The sequence below is a fragment of the Onthophagus taurus genome, chromosome 7 (assembly GCF_036711975.1).
Source record: "Onthophagus taurus isolate NC chromosome 7, IU_Otau_3.0, whole genome shotgun sequence".
NCBI classification, from domain to species: Eukaryota; Metazoa; Arthropoda; class Insecta; order Coleoptera; family Scarabaeidae; genus Onthophagus; species Onthophagus taurus.
In genome coordinates, this window is record NC_091972.1 from 32,510,999 (window position 1) to 32,529,999 (window position 19,001).

Below are 19,001 nucleotides of genomic sequence, written 5' to 3' on the forward strand. Positions count from 1 at the left end.
TTGTTGCAGCAAAAAGAAATCAGGGTGGGATTGTTTAGCTAATAATGGGCAGTTCGGATAGTTCTTCTATAAATTACGATGCTTTTACTCCAGAGGATTTAATTTTATTATCCAACAGAAAGTTAGTAGAAATAACGAAAAATTTTTATACGGACTTAAAGAGATTGATGGTTGAAAACGACATTTTCGAACATTTTTTAACGGATCATAACGTTTATAATCCCGGTATATTAATCAATTTAAACGTTTTTTGTAAATATTTGCAATACTTCTTTCTTTGTAGAATCATTTACCCGTTTAACATTAAATCCACAAAATGAAGTTGCCGATACAAAGTCTATAAAATCAATGCGATTATCGCATAAACAGATACTGTTATCAGACGATACCTTGATTAATAATAAATCGGAAGAATGTTTGCATTTAGGAATGAGGTAAAATTAAACTTCTTTGAATATTTTGTTTTAATCAAAGTATTTAATATTTTTTAAATTAATTTTTAATAATTTTGTCGCCAATGCGATTATTAACTTAAAATTTATTGAATAAAACCGAACGTTTGTGAGAAACTTATATACACGTAAGTGATCCAGTATTTTATGTGAGATTTAGCTTATTTATTTAACATGTTTTTCACAATCTGATGCCAAATGCAATTTAGGCAAAAACCAATACTGCAATTCGCTGCAATGTGCTCAAACTGACCTAAAAATGTAGCAGGAAGCACTTCTTGGTTTTGTTGTCGAAAAAATAGATGTTAATGTTAAATCTGTGTCAGTTAACAATTTTATCGGCAAAATGGTTGGGTTGGAGGACTTATCATTGATATTTGGTCCAATTCCGCTTCTGGTATGTCTGTTTCATTTGTCATGGGATTACGGAGAATTTTGAAAGAAAAGTTGCAATGCTATTATCAGAAGTATTTAGTGCGAGCTGTTAGAATATTAGAGAGATAGGCCAGAAAAAAGAATTTGATAATAATGGGAGTGATAGATAAGCATGGTGATAGCAAGAGAGAAACACTGGAAAATAGAAAATATTGGTTGTGATAAGTAAAATAGAAGTAGACTGAAACAAGAAAAACGACCTAGATGACTACATAAACGTATGAAAATACAGGACGCAGGCACAAGATGCAAGCAAATGGAAATTCTTATATATAGATCAACGAAAAGTTTAGTAAAAAAGTACAGGAAGAACGGAATAAACTAATTTGCATTATGAAAGTCGACAATATTTGGATGAATATTTGAATTTTGGATTTACCTGGTCTAGAAGTAAAGACTCCTAGTAATAACTTGCAAATAGTGCAACGGTTTTTTTCAAAACAATAATTTATCATCTAAAAATAAGCAGTATTTTTAAAGATTATTAGAAGCAAATAAAGAACAAGCAAAACATTAGCGTCGTATAAAGTAGCGGAACTTCGAGCAGAAACCGCATAATTCAGCAGAATCTTTTATTTTACCTGCGTGTTTGGAAATTGTAAAGATTTTGTTTGGCCCTGAGACACAGAAAGAAATTGCAAAAATTTATTTTTCGGATGATACAGTCAAGAGAAGAATTGCAAATATGTTATAAGATATCGAAAAACAAGTTGCTACTAAATTAGCATCCAAAAGAAGTTTTGAGAATTGTTCGTTTCATCGATGAATATGAAATAATAAATCAGTTTTTATGCTGCAGGTAACTGACTGAACACACAACAGGTCAAGATATATATGACAGCATCAATTCATATTTAGAATAACTCAACTTGTCGTGGAACTGCTGCGTAGGAATTCGTACGGATGGAGCTTTATCTATGATGGGCTGTATCAAAGGATTTTGTAGCCTCGTTAAGAAAAGAAATGCTAACATTGTATATACGCATTGTTTCTTACATAGAGAAGCATTGGTTTCCTAAACATAATCAACAAATCTAAAGTTAGTGTTAGAGCCATTAAAAACACGTCTATTTTAACTGCTTACTTTTACACACCGAAGTAAGACGGTAATCAAGAGGTAAAGCGCTGACTCGGGTTTACGAACTCAGAAATTAGCTCTTGACTTCTTTTTAAAAAGAATGTAACCATATCTTTACACAACCAAAGAAACTATACCAAGAGGTTATGAACCAATTGGCGGAGATCCCAAAAGATCAAACCGAGCAATCCCCGGGAGAAGATAGAGAAGAAGAGGAAATCCTTCAAACAAGGCCGTCCTCAAAAGAAGAAAAAGAAGACATCGAGCAAATTCAACGTATCAAGAGACAAGAAGTTCGGATAGAGAAGCTGATGAAACTTCATGCCAAAATTGAGAACGAGCTAAAACTAAGAAAACCAAAAAGCACTTACGACTTCTTGAAGAAACAAATTCAAGAACAGATGGACAACATCCAAAGATTGGAAGAAGACATTCAGGTATTCGAAACGAAGTTCAAATCCAAATACTTCAGAGAAGAAAAATTCTTGAACTGTGAAGAAATATTTCATTCCGTAATGGATCATAATCTGTAAGACCTACAACTCAAAATCCTATCATTCCTCTCCCAAGAATAAAACTGCCCATATTTGATGGGTTGTATGAAAACTGGACTTTACCTTAAAATAATCCATTCTAATCAATCCTTAACCAACGTGGAAAAAATGCAGTACTTAAAAACTCATCTAAAAGGGGAACCGTGCAGTATAATACAACATTTCCGAACCAAATTATGATGCTGCATGGGCTTTACTTTAACGTCGATACCAAAATAATCGATTAATTTTGTCCAAGCTACTGGATAAAATACTTGACCTTCCAAAATTATCGATCGAATCATCCGAGAAGATTAAAGAACTGCACGACACTACTTCAGAATGCCTACAAGCCATTAGTAATATTGGGATTGTGACATGTTTATTAAAATTTTATTTGTAAATAAATAAATTTTATCTACGACTGCTTGGATAAGTCATCATTACCGCACTCATTTGAGGTGATTTGAGTTACGTAATGAAGTTCATTACCGCATTGGTTTCATTACGTAACGCATTTTTAGCCTAATCAGAACAGACTTAATTTATTGAAACGAGCAACAATACAAAAGAAAAAGTGCTATCTACTTACAGAGAAACAATACTATTTATTATAAACATTAATTGTTATGTTTTTACATTTCGAAACACTTATTCCAGATGAGTAAACATGTTGTTGAAACTGACAATTCAAAAATGTCAACAATCATTTCAATAGTTATTTATATTACAAGTGGGCTAGAATCAAGGACAGTAGAATCTAACAGGACTGCTACATGCATTGTATTTTTGTAGCCCACTACGGGTTGGTTGCCCGCACTCTACGTCACACTATTTGCCACGCCCTGTTAACTGTCATTCAGTACTGTGCGTTTGCTGTGTGTTTTTAGAGATTTGGAGGTTACATGATAGACATTAATACGTCTAAAAAAATAAAACTTCAAAAATAATATGAATACGTCTACGATATAACCTCTAAAACCACAGCAAACGGATAGAGCTGGCCGTGGCAAATGGTATGACGTAGTTTGCGGGCAGGTTGTCACAACAATGGATGTAGCAGTCCTGTTAGATTCTACTGTCCTTGGGCTAGAATAGTATATTAAAAAACAAGTTTCGTAAGACACGTTTGAAATGCACGAATTCAAATTGAAAAACGAGTGACGAAGCCACGAGTTTTTTAATGAATGAGTGCTTTAAGTCTTATGAAACGTGTTTTTTATGCTATTTTTTGTAATTCGCGTTTTTATCCTTTTTTTTTTCTAAAAAATAATATAAATTTTAACAATGTAGGGAAATAGGTATGTAGCAGTTGGTAACACCGTAACACTTGAAAATAGAAATTTGAATTGACAATTAGAAACTGTCAATACACAAAATGTATTCACCTGACAAAAATGTTTCATGTACACCTCCCAAAATAAGAGAAATTGCTCAGAGTTCAATGTCCTCATCATTGTGGACCTTATATTCGATGCTAAGAAAGTGTTTAAACATCCATAGACAAACATTGTCACATTGACAACTAGAAAAATTAATGACCCAATGTCACCAACTTGAACTGGTTCCATAAAATGTTACTAAAATCTCATTACAGCATCGGATGCTGTAAGGAGTCTCATTACAGCACCCGTTTGAGTACTGTTATAGCTTTCATTACCGTCGCGAATTACAAAAACATAATTACAGTACGAGTGTGGAGAATTGCACGACGAGGTCGTAGACCGAGTCGTATAATCACACGAGTAAGTGTTAATAATAAGTGTTTTGAAATGTAAAAACATAACAATTAATGTTTATAATAAATAGTATTGTTTCTCTGTAAGTAGATAGCACTTTTTCTTTTGTATTGTTGCTCGTTTCAATAAATTAAGTCTATTCTGATTAGGCTAAAAATGCGTTACGTAATGAAACCAGTGCGGTAATAAACTTCATTACGTAACTCAAATCACCTCAAATGAGTGCGGTAATGATGACTTATCCAAGTAGTCGTAGATAAAATATTTTTATAAATGCCAAATAGACTTTTTTAAAGAAATTGATTTTTTAGTAATTTTTAGCAGTCGTAGATAAAATGCTGTATATCACACGTGGGCTAGAGCATAATTACAGTACTCGTGTGATTACACGATTCAGTCTACGACCTCGTCGTGCAATTCTTCACACTCGTACAGTAATTATGTTTCTAGCCCACTTGTAATATAAATAACTAATATCCTATTAGATGTTCTTCATTATAACATTCATATTAATAAATAAGAATCTACAAAATTCAGTTTTCATGTAGTTTTCACTAAAATTGTATGTTACCGTATATGAACAATCAAAGACGCACCTCATTTTCATTAATGATAACAACAATATTACAATAAATATAATGCGGTTTAGATTCGAATAATATTTACATCAAAGTGTAGCTAAATTTTTTACCATAAGGAAAATGATAAAAAAATAAAAGGTTTATTATAAAACCATTTACAGTCAAGGTGTGAAATTATTGTAAAATTTTGAGAAGAATTATTAGGAAAAATATATCGAGTCAAGAAAAAGCGCAAAATCCTTAAAAAAAAGTGAATAGAAAAATGTTAAGAAATGGTGCGTAAACGCATTAATAATAAATGAGATTTTACATCGAATGGTAACTAAATTCTTTAATTTTACGAAAATATAGAGAAAACACAATGGCATAGATATTTAAAATTCAAAAAGATGCAGAAACGTATTTGAAAATTAAGAAACTATTTTTTCACGTATTAAAGTTAAATTATTTTATTTTTAAAGAATATTTTTGACTATTTTATGAATTTTTAAAATCAACTAATATAATTGTAAAAAAGAAATTGTGTATTATAATTATTATTTGTTCAAATCCAAGACGCGCTCGACTTTAAGCTGGCGTGGGGCGCCCGGTGCTTCCAGTCACCAGCGCCCTCCCTAGCGTTTACGTTTCCCCGGACAAAAAGACAAACTACCGCCCTTTAAACATATAATCCCTTCCAAAAAGTCTGCATCAAATAATCAAACATAAAGCTATGCTATCAAAAATATATAGCTAATTTATTGATACAAACTTTTTGGCTGACACTGTACTGATATTTTTCTTTGGGATCTTCAATCGGTTCATCTCGAGATTCGTATGAGAAAATATTTTTTTTTCTTTGTATGCGGTGTCGTGGAATTGTTGATTCAAAATTAGCTTCAATGTCAATTTCGGCAGCCAGTTCTCTTGCATCAATTATACTTTCATTGAAAGACTTGTCCGATCGAAGATCCTTATAGATTTTTTTGCAATTTTGTAAGAGGTTAAGTGCAGATGCTAGATCAAAATCTTTTGTTTGCATTAGTTTGCTTATAGGATTAATGCAGTTTAAGATTTTGTACCAAGTTTTTGTTGCGTCGTATTCTTCTCCTATTTGAAATTGTAAAGTCTTTAAGGCCTCTATCCTACTCTCCCATCTAGTGACACTCAATGGTTTCAAAGTTAATCCTTTAATATGTTTCATAAGTATTACCCACCGAAACGTAGATGATGAAAAAAAAAATATAGTTTCTGGATTATATTGAAGAAATTAGCGGCTACCGAAAAAGCTTTTGCCATATCATTAACCACTAGATTCAGAGAATGACTGCTACACGGAACGTAAAACGCTCGTGAATTTAAATTCTCAATTCTAGATTGCACTCCAGCTTTATCGCCTTTCATATTAGATCATCCATTATCATATCCCTGTCCTCTAACATCTTGCAAGTTTAAACCCATATTAGTAAGTTCTTCAATTATGATTTCAGTCATTTATTTTCTTGTGGACCTTTCAATGGGAAGGAAACCCAAAAAACTTTTATTTCAGCGTCGTTGAAATCAGATTTATTGACTGTAACATATCGGAATATAAGAGTCATTTGCTCCACCTTACTTACGTCAGGAGTGCAATCTAAAATTATAGAATAGTATTTGGCCTTTTTTATTTCATTAATAATATGAGACTTCACATTTTGATGCAACAAGTCTATTTTCTCGTTTTGTATATTTTTACCGAGATAGTGGGCTTTCATCTCCTCTTTTTTCAGCACCCTTCGCACGTGTTCTTCCATAATGGGACCAAATTCAGACAGTAGTTCAACTATTTTTAGGAAGTTACCATTATAATGCTCAAATAGTTTATCTCTTGTACCTTGAAAAGCCAGACAACTTTTACCAAGCATTTTAGTGATTCCTATGATTCTAGAAGCACTTCATACCAATGGTTTGTATCAGCATTAATAATGTTTTGAGCAGTTGCATCTATAGTTTTACAACACTTTAGTCTTTGACTCAGTTCCGGCCATGATTTGTGAGCTTCAATATAATTTTTGAAAATTCGTGTTCTTTTAACGTCTTTTGAAAAAGAACTGATTACACAGCCGAAAATTTTACAGCAAAAGCAATAAATACAGTTTTTTGAAACAGAGTATACTAGCCAGTCTCTTACAACATGCTCTCCATTGGTAGAAAATCGACAAGCAAAAATTTCGATTATCAAAATTTTATCACATTCTGAGTCAAAATGCCGCCCTTTAGAGCTGCCGCCCCGGACAAATGTCCGGATGGTCCGCCCCTAGAGCGGGCCCTGCAGTCACCGATTCTTCGGCCGTACTCGGCAAAGCGACCGTGCGGGGTATTTGTTTTCAAAGTATATTGTGTCACATAAAAAATATTAACACTCGTCAGGTACATACAATGCAAAGCAAAAAAGTAAAGAACAAACTTATAAAATATTCAAAGTACACATAAGACATACACAGGTTACAGATTAAAATCCAACAGTATAATCTGGTCAGTCAAATATTCAGAGCACGCGTAGTAGGCCTTTTTCTGTAAAAATGACTTAATACTACATTTAAATTTGTTTAATGGAAGCCTTCTGATTCTCTCTGGAAATTTGTTGTAAAATTTGAGACAAACAGTTGAAACTCCTCTGGCTCCTGGAGAGCCGGCAATATTCAGGCACTAACAGATCACTTTTTGCGTATAAAATATTTTCTAATATATACAATGAAGGGAAGGTTAGTATATTTAATTTAACAAATGAGTTTTTACAGTCATCTCTATATTTCAAATTATCAAGTATCCTTATCGCTCCTTTGAAGTCTAAAAACTCGATCACTGGATGCTGCACCACCCCAAACCAGTATCCCGTAGGCAATAACAGACTGGCACAGAGAGAAATATGCGGTTTTTAACGTAGATGTAAATACGTTTTTGCTCAGAATATGTAATATATTAACATTTCTACTGAGCTCGATTGCAACATCAGCGGTGTGTGTTGATTAAAAGTTAATTTTTTGTCGAGATTTATGCCTAAAAATCTTATGGATTTTTGTTCATCCCCTGAAGCAGAAGTATTGGCATCGGCTTGTCGACGAAATGAAAAGGTCACAACGACAGTCTTTCCAGGGTTTAGGGAAAGCATATTCGATGCGAACCAATGTTCTCCTTGAGACAGTGATATTGCAGATTTATCGGTTACAGTCTGCAGGTTCTGGTCGCTGTTTAATAAAGTGGTATCATCTGCATAGAGAATCACTGATGTATTTAATATATTTATAGGCAAATCGTTAACGTAAATTAGGAATAAAAGAGGTCCAAGGATGGAGCCTTGCGGTACTCCACTTTCTATATTTCTTTTTTTTTATAATTATCGTTACATTTTACAGTTTGAATTCTATTTTTGAGGTAAGAATCAATTAGGTTTATACTTTTTGCATCAAAATTATACTTTTGCAGTTTATGAAGTAGTATTTTATGTTGGACGCACTCAAAAGCCTTGCTCAAATCGCAGAAGGCCAATCATATGTTTGCCACTCTCAAAGCATTCGGCTGCATATTCAACAAACTTAGCAATTGCATCTGTGGTGTTTTTTCCGAATTGGGATGGTGTAAATAGATTATTATTTTCAAAAAAGGCAGTTATTCTGTTTTTTAATATCTTTTCAAAGATCTTTGAGAAAATGGGTAGCAGCGAGATTGGTGATAATTTTCAATGCAGTTGTGGTCACCTTTTTTATACAGGCTGTCTCACGTAACTGGTTCGTTAGAACTTTTTTAGGTTCCAGTATTCGTACAGTTTTGAAATTTTGGTAGTAAGGGTTGTTCAGTCAGAACTTTCGATCTAAAATATTTTCAAGATGGCTGCCACTTCCGGTCTACCGGAAGTAGACCATAACTTCGTTATTTTAAATGGAATGCTATAGTTTTTATTACACCTTTTAATTGTACGTGAAAAAATATGTTGACTTTCATAAAAGTTATTGGTACCTAGCGTTTTTCGTTTTCGAGTTATTTTGATTTTAAGATTTTTTGGCAAATTTCACCACCGCAACGTTCTTTCAAAAAAGCTCTAAATTGGCACGATTACTCTTCAGATGCTGTCAAATAGATTGTCATATATTGTATCAGAATATCTTATACAGGTGGTCAAAAATTGAATTACCGTTTCTACATATTCAATGGGGAGAAAGTCGAAAATTTTAAATGGAACACCCCATTTTTTATTAGCCTACACGAAAGGGAATTTAATTCTCTACAATTTATCTATAAACATTCCTATACCTATTTATTGTAGTTTTTTTCATATTCGTAAATTTATCAAAACATGCAGGAAATGCAGGAAACCGTTTGTATTTTTATTAGAAGGCCATGACATTTTGACAGTTTTTTGTTTAATTTATTTATATTATTATTTGTACTATTAACTACGATTGATAATCTTTTAGTTTACTAGCTTTTACTTACCAAAAATAGCAAACAGAAAAGCAATAAAACACGGTAAAATATTTATTTCGTTGTCTTCATCACTGGTGACCGGAAATATGCGATTTCTTTTGGTCTCAATATATCCAGAACTAAGAAATTCTTTATCAATTTTTGAAATTTTTCCTTGTGATGGGCGTTAGGTTTGTTAGGCATCTCTCATTAAGTGTTCGACACGTCCTGTCCAAAAGTTTATTACATTCGCCATCAATACAAAATAAATTTCAAATATCGGCGTTGGAATACCATGATTTTTTTACGATGATGTTCAATGACTTACACCCGTCGTCAAATGTAACTAATGACAACAATAATACAAACATGGACTAAAAACTGTCAAAAATCCATAGCTTTCTAATAAAAAACATGGATTTCGTGCATGTTTTAATAAATTTCGCAATATGAGGCAAACTACAATAAATAGGTATGAGAATGTTTATAGATAATTTGTAGAGAATTAAATTCTCTTCCTGATTGGCTAAAAAAATATGGGGCGTTCCATTTAAAATTTTCGACTTTCTCGCCATTGAATATGGAGAAACAGTAATTCAATTTTTGACCAGCCTGTATAAGATACTCCGATACAACAAATGACAATCTATTTGACAACATCTGAAGAGTAATCGCGCCAACGTAGATCTTTTTTGAATGAACGTTGGCTGAGATATGAAGTTTTAAAGAGCATGTTGAAATTTACCAAAAAAAGCTTAAAACCAAAATAACTCGAAAACGAAAAACGCTAGGTACCAATAACTTTTATCAAAGTCAACCTATTTTTTTACGTACAATTAAACGGTGTAATAAAAACTATAGCATTCCATTTAAAATAGCGAAGTTATGGTCTACTTCCGGTAGATCAAAAGTGGCGGCCATCTTGAAAATATTTTAGATCGAAAGTTCTGAATGAACAACCCATGCTACCAAAATTTCAAATCTCTACGAATAGTGGAACCTGAAAAAGTTCTAACGAACCAGTTACGTGAGACACCTGTATATTGGCGCGACTAGAGCTGTTTTTAATTGATCTGGAAATGTGCCTTCATCTATTAAAAAATTAATTATTTTTGTTAATGGAATTGTGATTAACTCTTTTATAACTTTTACTACACTTACATTAAGACCATACAGTGCTAGCGTAAATTAACCCCCCCCCTTCTTAACTTCCGAACAGATTGAGATATCAATATGAACAAAAAAACGTCAGTTTCTATATTTTATCAGCACAAATATTTTCTTACGGAAAATTTTGCTATCACTTTTAGTTTTTCCGGAAAATGGATCAACTTCGTTTTTTTTAATGGAACACCCTGTATATTATGGTATCTTCCGAAAGATGAAAACGATACGAATCCAACGGTACCTCACAATCAAATATCGATTTATTAGTTTTTCGAATAAAAATTAAACAAAATGCGGAATTTCGCAGGAAAAACCAACGTATCTTCGTCGACTACCTGTCGAAATGCAATCGACCAGGTAAATGGTGGACGGTAGGTTAACGGTCGGCATACGCTCGAGCTAAGATGGATTTAAAATTGCTAGTTCAATTACTTATCTTTTTTAATAAATAAATTATAATAAAATAAACGTTGGGTGGAAGTACATTAAATTTATGAATTAATCATATTTAATCAAAAAATATTTATAAAGAAAAAATCAAAGTAAATATAAGAAATGATAAGATAAAAAAAATGTTATCAAAGATTTTGCTAGTATACGTAACGGTTGAAAAATTGGTTTCCTCTCTCACACGGCTTAACATGTGATGATCAATATTTTGGCAGACGTCAATAATTTTTTGTTTTAAATCCTCAATACTGTCTAGCGGACTTTCATATACCTTGGACTTTTAATAACCCTATAAAAAGAAATCTAAAGGTGTCAGATCTGGTGATCTTGCTGGCCATTCAATCGGTCCATGTCGACCGATCCACCGTCCATTAAAATTTGTATCAAGATAATTTTGTACCATTGCCGCATAATGTGGAGGTGCTCCGTCTTGATGAACACTAATTCCATTTCAAAATCGTCAGGATTCTGTTGCACAATTTGCAAAAGTCTATCTAATATCTTCTTCTAATAATCTTACATACAATGTTCCGGTCAAATTTTCGGTTAGGAATATTGGTCCCACGATGTGATTTCCCAATATGCCTACCCAAACATTTATTTTCTTGGGAAATTGAGTGTTAACTTCGCGATATTCATGTGGATTAACATCACTCCAGTAACGTACATTTTGCCGATGCAATTTTCCATCCAAAAAGAAAGTACATTCATCACTGAAACAAATATGTTTCAAATATGATGGATTTCGTTCAACCATATTTGTCATTAGCTCACAAAATTCTGTTCTTCTATCAGGGTCTTTATTCTTCTTTAAATATTTCCGTGCCGTTGTTAGACTCACATCACACGTTGATGCGATAGCAGCAGACGACATCATGGGCGCATTAACTAATTCTGTTAATATCTGCACTTGTGTCTTCAGAAATCGAACGACGACCAGTTCTTTTGCGGTCTTCGACGCTTCCAGTTTCCAAAAACTTATTTACAAGTTCTCTTAAATATTTTCGACTAATTGGATGTTCAGGAAATCGTTCATTAAATTGTCGCTCTGTTTCATGTAGATTTCTGTCAGCACGAGCGAATTTTAAAATTGCTTCGATTTTGTGCTCTAAACTCTTTCTAGCCATTTTGATCTCGTCTTTCGTTGGTTATACTTGGTCGGGTAGAATTCAAAGATAGAAATGAAGAAAACTATTTGCATGCCGGCTTAAATACAAAATTTCAAGGTACCTACAAATTTTAAAATTGTTGTAATGACAATTTTTTCTTAGAAGTTTTAAGAACTTTCTTTTTATCCTTTTCTTGCATTGATTGTTTCATAAAAAATACTTACTTTACGCTAGGGGTTACTTTACGCTAGCACTGTATATATCGCATTTCAATGAAAGTGACCGATTGAAAAAAGAAATTTTGACATGTTTGTAAGTCTACCTTATGCAATAGGCGTTCGAAATCGTTTGCGACGTTTAAAGTGTTGATGATATTGGTAGGTACATTAATGAAGTAATCATTTACCTCATCCGGGTCAAAATCGACGTTAATTTTTGTATCTCTTTTTATTTATTATTTGCCACATAGCTTTGGCGGAATGTTTAGCTTCTTTTATGCATTTATCGTTGTATTCAATTTTTGCCCTTGTTATTTCCGTATTATATTGTTTGCGAAATTTGTTTAGTATGTTTTCTGTCTCTTACGCCATGTAGCAAATAGGGATGGGTCCTTAGTACATACATTAGTACATTCAAGGTCATCTTCTTCCATTATAAGGAAAGTGAACAGGAAATGAATCAATTAATTCGTTAATTATTGCTAAATAAAACCTAACTTATAAACTCTATTGTAATTTTAGACATGAAACATATTAATACATCAATGGATAATAATGTGTTAAAAAGAAAGTTTATTTATATAAATTGATTAAGGTTTAAACATTATTGATATTTTTGCAATCTTCAGAAACATACTCAATTAACAATTCTTCACCATCAACAATTTCATCAGCTTTTAAAAGATCCTCTAATTTTTTTGACATGATACTTGAAACCGTTTCCCCAGTTTCTTTCTTAAATAATCGTAATTTTAAAACATTTGCTTGGTTGTTTTTATTTGTAATTTTGATTTCGTCTGCAATTGCATCAATAACCCGACCTAAAAAAATAATCATTTATTTTTCAATACATTTACGTCGTTTTTTTACCTAGCGTCCAAGTTTTTGATACAAAAATTGCAGTCGTTTTTTCAGGGGTTATTTTGGGGTGAGTTACATTAAAATAAACTCGATCCACGCTTGGAATTGAATTTAAACCAACCGCTTTACCTTTTAAACGCATTAATTGAATTTTTTGGGTATTTTTTCCTTTTAATTTTGCTTTAGCTATATTTTCATCGATCTAAAAATAATAGTTTTAATCAAATTGTTGTTAATTCAAGTTTATATACAAACCTGTTTGTTTACTAAAATTTTTGCATTTTCAAATTGTTTTTTAACCTCTTCATTTTTGTTTCTAAACTCTTCAGCTTTGCCCAAATCATAAGAACACTCTATATGTCTATGTTCGATACAAAAATTCTTATTACACTTTTCACAAAAAAATTTTACCAAACTAGTTTTATTACAACCAATTTGGGAACATTGATAAACATCTTTAATTCGCGTTAATTCATCAACAACGTTCGAAACGTTCGTTTCGCATGTTTCAAGATGAATTTTAAAGTGTTCAGGACAGAAACGGTGACCACATTTACAGGTTAAAGGTAAAAAATCCAATTGCTTACAGTCTGAAGAGTCGCATTGTTTCCCCACGCTTGGGAATTCCATCTTCTTAATAGATTAAAGTTATAGTAGCTCACTTAAAGATGTTAAACCTATGTCGGTCCACTTCTGTTCTTGTTCTTTTAAGGTTAAAGTAGCGTCGCTTGAATCTGCTTCCGGGTCGGGGAGTTCATGCAAAGGAACGTCTATCTCGTCTTTTGGTAATTTATCTGCTCTCCAATCGTCGTCTATTAAATCTATCAAATGTCCCTCGTTTGTAACTTGACTATCCATTTGTTTGCGAAAATCAAAACAAGATGATTTGACACTGTCAAATTGACAGAAAAAAGTTAGGTTAGAATGGGCAGCGTTGCCAACCTATGCCGACCAAATGTCGGGAGAATCAATGGTAAAAAATCGATAGGTTTAAATACAAAGTGTTACAAAAAACCTTTTACAATAAAAGTTGTAGCAAAATTTATTGTTAAGAAATTGCTCTCTTGCACTTTTCCTCTTAGATGCGTCAATATTGAAAGAGATACGAAAATATGAAAATTTGATGAATTTATTGTTTTTTGAAGTTATTAAAGGTAACACTTGAGAATCGAAGCTTGCTATAAGAAATCTTTTATAACAAAAATTGTTGCAAATTTTTTTGTTAACAATATTACTCTCTTGCACTTTTGCTCTTAGATGCGTCAATATTGAGAGAGATACGAAAATATGAGAATTTGATGAATTTATTGCTTTTTCAAGTAATTAAAGGTAACACTTGAGAATCGGAGCTTGCTATAAGAAACCTTTTATAACAAAAATTGTTGCAAATTTTATTGTTAACAATATTGCTCTCTTGCACTTTTGCTCTTAGATCCGTCAATATCGAGGTAGATACGAAAATATGAAAATTTGATGAATTTATTGCTTTTTCAAGTTATTAAAGGTAACACTTGAGAATCGGAGCATGCTATAAGAAATCTTTTATAACAAAAATTGTTGCAAATTTTATTGTTAACAATGTTGCTCTCCTCCACTTTTACTCTTAGATGCGTCAATATCGAGATAGATACGAAAATATGTCAATATAGGTAACAATTGAGAATCGGAGCTTGCTATAAGAAATCTTTTATAACAAAAATTGTTGCAAATTTTATTGTTAACAATATTACTCTCTTGCACTTTTGCTGTTAGATGCGTCAATATTGAGAGAGATACGAAAATATGAAAATTTGATGAATTTATTGCTTTTTCAAGTTATTAAAGGTAACACTTGGGAATCGGAGCTTCCTATAAGAAAACTTTTATAACAAAAATTGTTGCAAATTTTATTGTTAACAATATTGCTGTCTTGCATTTTTGCTCTTAGATACGTCAATATCGAGGTAGATACGAAAATATGAAAATTTGATGAATTTAATGTTTTTTCAAGTTATTAAAGGTAACGCTTAGCAATCGAAGCATGTTACAAAAGAACTCTTAGAACAAAAGTTGTAGCAAATTTTATTCTTAACAATATTGCTTTCTTGCACTTTTGCTTTTACATGCGTTACTATTGAGATAGATACAAAAATATGAAAATTGTATGAATTTGTGGCTCTTTCAAGTTATTAAAGGTAACACTTGAGAATCGGAGCTTGCTATAAGAAAACTTTTATAACAAAAATTGTTACAAACTTTATTGTTAACAATATTACTCTCTTGCACTTTTGCTCTTAGATACGTCAATATCGAGGGAGATACGAAAATATGAAAATTTGATGAATTTATTGCTTTTTCAAGTTATTAAAGGTAAAGCTTGGGAATCGGAGCATGCTATAGGAAGTCTTTTATAACAAAAATTGTTGCAAATTTTATTGTTAACAATATTGCTCTCTTGCACTTTTACTCTTAGATCCGTCAATATCGAGGTAGATACGAAAATATGAAAACTGTATGAATTTGTGGCTCTTTCAAGTTATTAAAGGTAACACTTGAGAATCGGAGCTTGCTATAAGAAAACTTTTATAACAAAAATTGTTACAAACTTTATTGTTAACGATATTACTCTCTTGCACTTTTGCTCTTAGATACGTCAATATCGAGGGAGATACGAAAATATGAAAATTTGATGAATTTATTGCTTTTTCAAGTTATTAAAGGTAACACTTGGGAATCGGAGCATGCTATAGGAAGTCTTTTATAACAAAAATTGTTGCAAATTTTATTGTTAACTATATTGCTCTCTTGCACTTTTGCTGTTAGATACGTCAATATCGAAGTAGATACGAAAATATGAAAATTTGATGAATTTATTGCTTTTTCAAGTTATTAAAGGTAACACTTGGGAATCGGAGCTTGCTATAGAAAACTTTTATAACAAAAATTGTTGCAAATTTTATTGTTAACAATATTACTCTCTTGCACTTTTGCTTTTAGATACGTAAATATCGAGGTAGATACGAAAATATGAAAATTTGATGAATTCATTGCTTTTTCAAGTTATTAAAGGTAACACTTGGGAATCGGAGCTTGCTATAGAAAACTTTTATAACAAAAATTGTTGCAAATTTTATTGTTAACAATATTACTCTCTTGCACTTTTGCTTTTAGATACGTCAATATCGAGGTAGATACGAAAATATGAAAATTTGATCAATTTATTGCTTTTTCAAGTTACTAAAGGTAACACTTGAAAATCGGAGCTTGCTATAAGAAATCTTTTATAACAAAAAATATTGTTATATTTTTATTGTTAACAATATTACTCTCTTGCACTTTTGCTCTTAGATATGTCAATATCGAGGTAGATACGAAAATATGAAAATTTGATGAATTTATTGCTTTTTCAAGTTACTAAATGTAAAACGAAGTAGATACGAAAATATGAAAATTTGATGAATTTATTGCTTTTTCAAGTTATTAAAGGTAACACTTGGGAATCGGAGCTTGCTATAAGAAATCTTTTATAACAAAAATCGTTGCAAATTTTATTGTTAACAATATTGCTCTCTTGCACTTTTGCTCTTAGATACGTCAATATCGAAGTGGATACGAAAATATGAAAATTTGATGAATTTATTGCTTTTTCAAGTTATTAAAGGTAACACTTGGGAATCGGAGCTTGCTATAGAAAACTTTTATAACAAAAATTGTTGCAAATTTTATTGTTAACAATATTGCTCTCTTGCACTTTTGCTCTTAGATACGTCAATATCGAGGTAGATACGAAAATATGAAAATTTGATGAATTTATTGCTTTTTCAAGTTATTAAAGGTAACACTTGAAAATCGGAGCTTGCTATAAGAAATCTTTTATAACAAAAATTGTTGTAAATTTTATTGTTAACAATATTACTCTCTTGCACTTTCGCTCTTAGATACGTCAATATCGAGGTAGATACGAAAATATGAAAATTTGATGAAGTTATTGCTTTTTCAAGTTACTAAAGGTAACACTGGAGAATCGAAGCTTGCTATAAGAAAACTTTTATAACAAAAATTATTGCAAATTTTATTGTTAACAATATTGCTCTGTTGCACTTTTGCTCTTAGATACGTCAATATCGAGGTAGATACGAAAATATGAAAATTTGATGAATTCATTGCTTTTTCAAGTGATTAAAGGTAACACTTGAGAATCAGAGCTTGTTATAAGAAATCTTTTATAACCAAAATTGTTGCAAATTTTATTGTTAACAATATTGCTCTCTTGCACTTTTGCTCTTAGATGCGTCAATATCTATTTTAACAATGTTATATTTTGAACCGTTTTTAAATTAGGCAGGGGGTTACTTATGACGCGTACTGTATATACCAACGATCTGGCAACGTTGCTCGAGCTACATTGCCTATCGTTGGTATATACTTTTATGCAATATAAGTAGGGTATTCCCATAAGGTACAATTTTTGTCGCAATTGTATTGATTTTAAGTACGATGTGTTTCATAATACTTTATTAACATTTTGAAAATCGGTAGATTAAGTGGTATATCGGTAGCCTATCTTCTATATCGGTAGATCAACCGGTAAATCAGTAGGGTTGGCAACGCTGAGAATGGGTTAGAAAATGACATAAATATTTGTTTGTTTAAAATTTTTACGGTGGCAACGAATTTAAATTTAAAAATATTAATTTTTAGGATTAATTTTGATGAAAAGTTGGAATTGGCGTCTGCGGAGATGCAAAATACAAGAAAAGAAATGAAAAGGTTTATGTTCAACATGAAAAAACAAATAGGTGATGAAAGCGTACATTTGGAAGGTGATAAGCTGGATTATGATGATATAGAAAAAACGAGAAACCAATTTGAATGTTTTATAACAGCTGCGATTCAACTTGAAATTAATCAAAAACTGCCAGCTGAAAAATTCGTAAAGTAATATAACATTAGGGTTTTTATTTCTACGCGTAAAGTTTAAATAAACTAGTTTCGCCTAAAATGTCATCTTCAGAGATTATGTCTAACATAACGTAACAATTTCAAGATCAAATATATTCGTTTATTTAAATTTTACGCTTATTACACATACTGCTAAAATGGATACTTTTGACTTCATATCTTTTTATTTATCATAAAAGTAATTTTTGTATATTCAATATAACTTAGGTTTATGCGTGATTGGCATAAAAGTGGTCACGATCTTTTAGAAAAATTACGAATAAAAGTAAACAATCAAAAAATTCAACTCAGAAAATTAAGAGAACAACGCGATATTAAAGAACCGCTTCATTCCATGGTCAACGAAGTCGATATTTTTGTGTTAAATTTACGTTTAGATGGCATCAAAAATGATTTGAAACTAAAAAATAGTCTCTTTTTGCAATCGAAAACCATGTTGAATAAAGCCAGCCACGATATAATACAAATGAAAAAAACTATTGGTGATCAACAGCAAGAATGTGTAAATTTAAGTGAAGAAACAGCAGCAACACAATTGTGTTTCGAAAATTACATGGATGCAGAAAAAAAATTGTGTTTGGAAATCGCAAACATGCGGAAACAACAACAATTAATTAAAGATAGAGTTAAACATTATCAATGTCCGTCGATTAATGATTATTTAATGTCAAAACATGAATTACGCCGTTTAAAACACCAATTAAAACAGTTAAAAGAAAAATTTAAAACACAAAAGGTAATAAGATTTAAAAAGTAATTGAGAATTAAGCTTATTCATATACATTTCAGGAAGCACTAAAATCCTATAAAATTATAATGAAACAGTTAGAGCGTAGAAAATGTGATGCAATGCTAGAGTAAGTATCAATTTTATTTGTGATGCAGCTATATAAAAATTTTATGTGTTTATTGCAGATGGAATTGGATGAATTTATCGAGCAGTAATATTAGTGTTTGTTCTACCAAGATGATTCTTCCAGTACATAAATAAAAAAGTTCAATATTTTTGTTTCAA

General features: G+C 31.6%; 3 protein-coding genes across 3 annotated transcripts; 1 reads left to right on the forward strand and 2 right to left on the reverse strand.

Moving 5' to 3' along the window:
* Positions 1-44: 44 nt before the first annotated feature.
* On the forward strand, positions 45-19,001 carry LOC111414931 (cilia- and flagella-associated protein 263-like). Its single transcript, XM_023046400.2, has 6 exons — positions 45-225; positions 284-434; positions 17,726-17,962; positions 18,194-18,722; positions 18,776-18,843; positions 18,902-19,001. Exons 1-6 carry the CDS (start codon positions 45-47, stop codon positions 18,975-18,977), a joined length of 1,242 nt encoding a protein of 413 aa, XP_022902168.1. The 3' UTR covers positions 18,978-19,001.
* Positions 12,741-13,675, reverse strand: LOC111414933 (AN1-type zinc finger protein 1-like). Its single transcript, XM_023046403.2, has 3 exons — positions 13,301-13,675; positions 13,055-13,247; positions 12,741-13,005 (listed from the first exon to the last, which is right to left on the reverse strand). Exons 1-3 carry the CDS (start codon positions 13,673-13,675, stop codon positions 12,782-12,784), a joined length of 792 nt encoding a protein of 263 aa, XP_022902171.2. The 3' UTR covers positions 12,741-12,781.
* On the reverse strand, positions 13,694-13,903 carry LOC139430391 (anaphase-promoting complex subunit 13). Its single transcript, XM_071197314.1, has one exon. The coding sequence runs from the start codon at positions 13,901-13,903 to the stop codon at positions 13,694-13,696; it is 210 nt and encodes a 69-aa protein (XP_071053415.1).

Excerpts from the sequence above, each read along its gene's own strand:
- LOC111414933 (XM_023046403.2), bottom strand. The coding sequence starts at position 13,675 with ATGGAATTCCCAAGCGTGGGGAAACAATGCGACTCTTCAGACTGTAAG. Across the intron at positions 13,248-13,300 it reads AAATTTTAGTAAACAAACAG|ATCGATGAAAATATAGCTAA; the intron begins GTTTGTATATAA and ends TATTATTTTTAG. Across the intron at positions 13,006-13,054 it reads ATCAAAAACTTGGACGCTAG|GTCGGGTTATTGATGCAATT; the intron begins GTAAAAAAACGA and ends TTATTTTTTTAG.
- LOC111414931 (XM_023046400.2), top strand. The coding sequence starts at position 45 with ATGGGCAGTTCGGATAGTTCTTCTATAAATTACGATGCTTTTACTCCA. Across the intron at positions 435-17,725 it reads TGTTTGCATTTAGGAATGAG|GATTAATTTTGATGAAAAGT; the intron begins GTAAAATTAAAC and ends ATTAATTTTTAG. Across the intron at positions 18,844-18,901 it reads AAATGTGATGCAATGCTAGA|ATGGAATTGGATGAATTTAT; the intron begins GTAAGTATCAAT and ends TGTTTATTGCAG.
- LOC139430391 (XM_071197314.1), bottom strand. The coding sequence starts at position 13,903 with ATGGATAGTCAAGTTACAAACGAGGGACATTTGATAGATTTAATAGAC.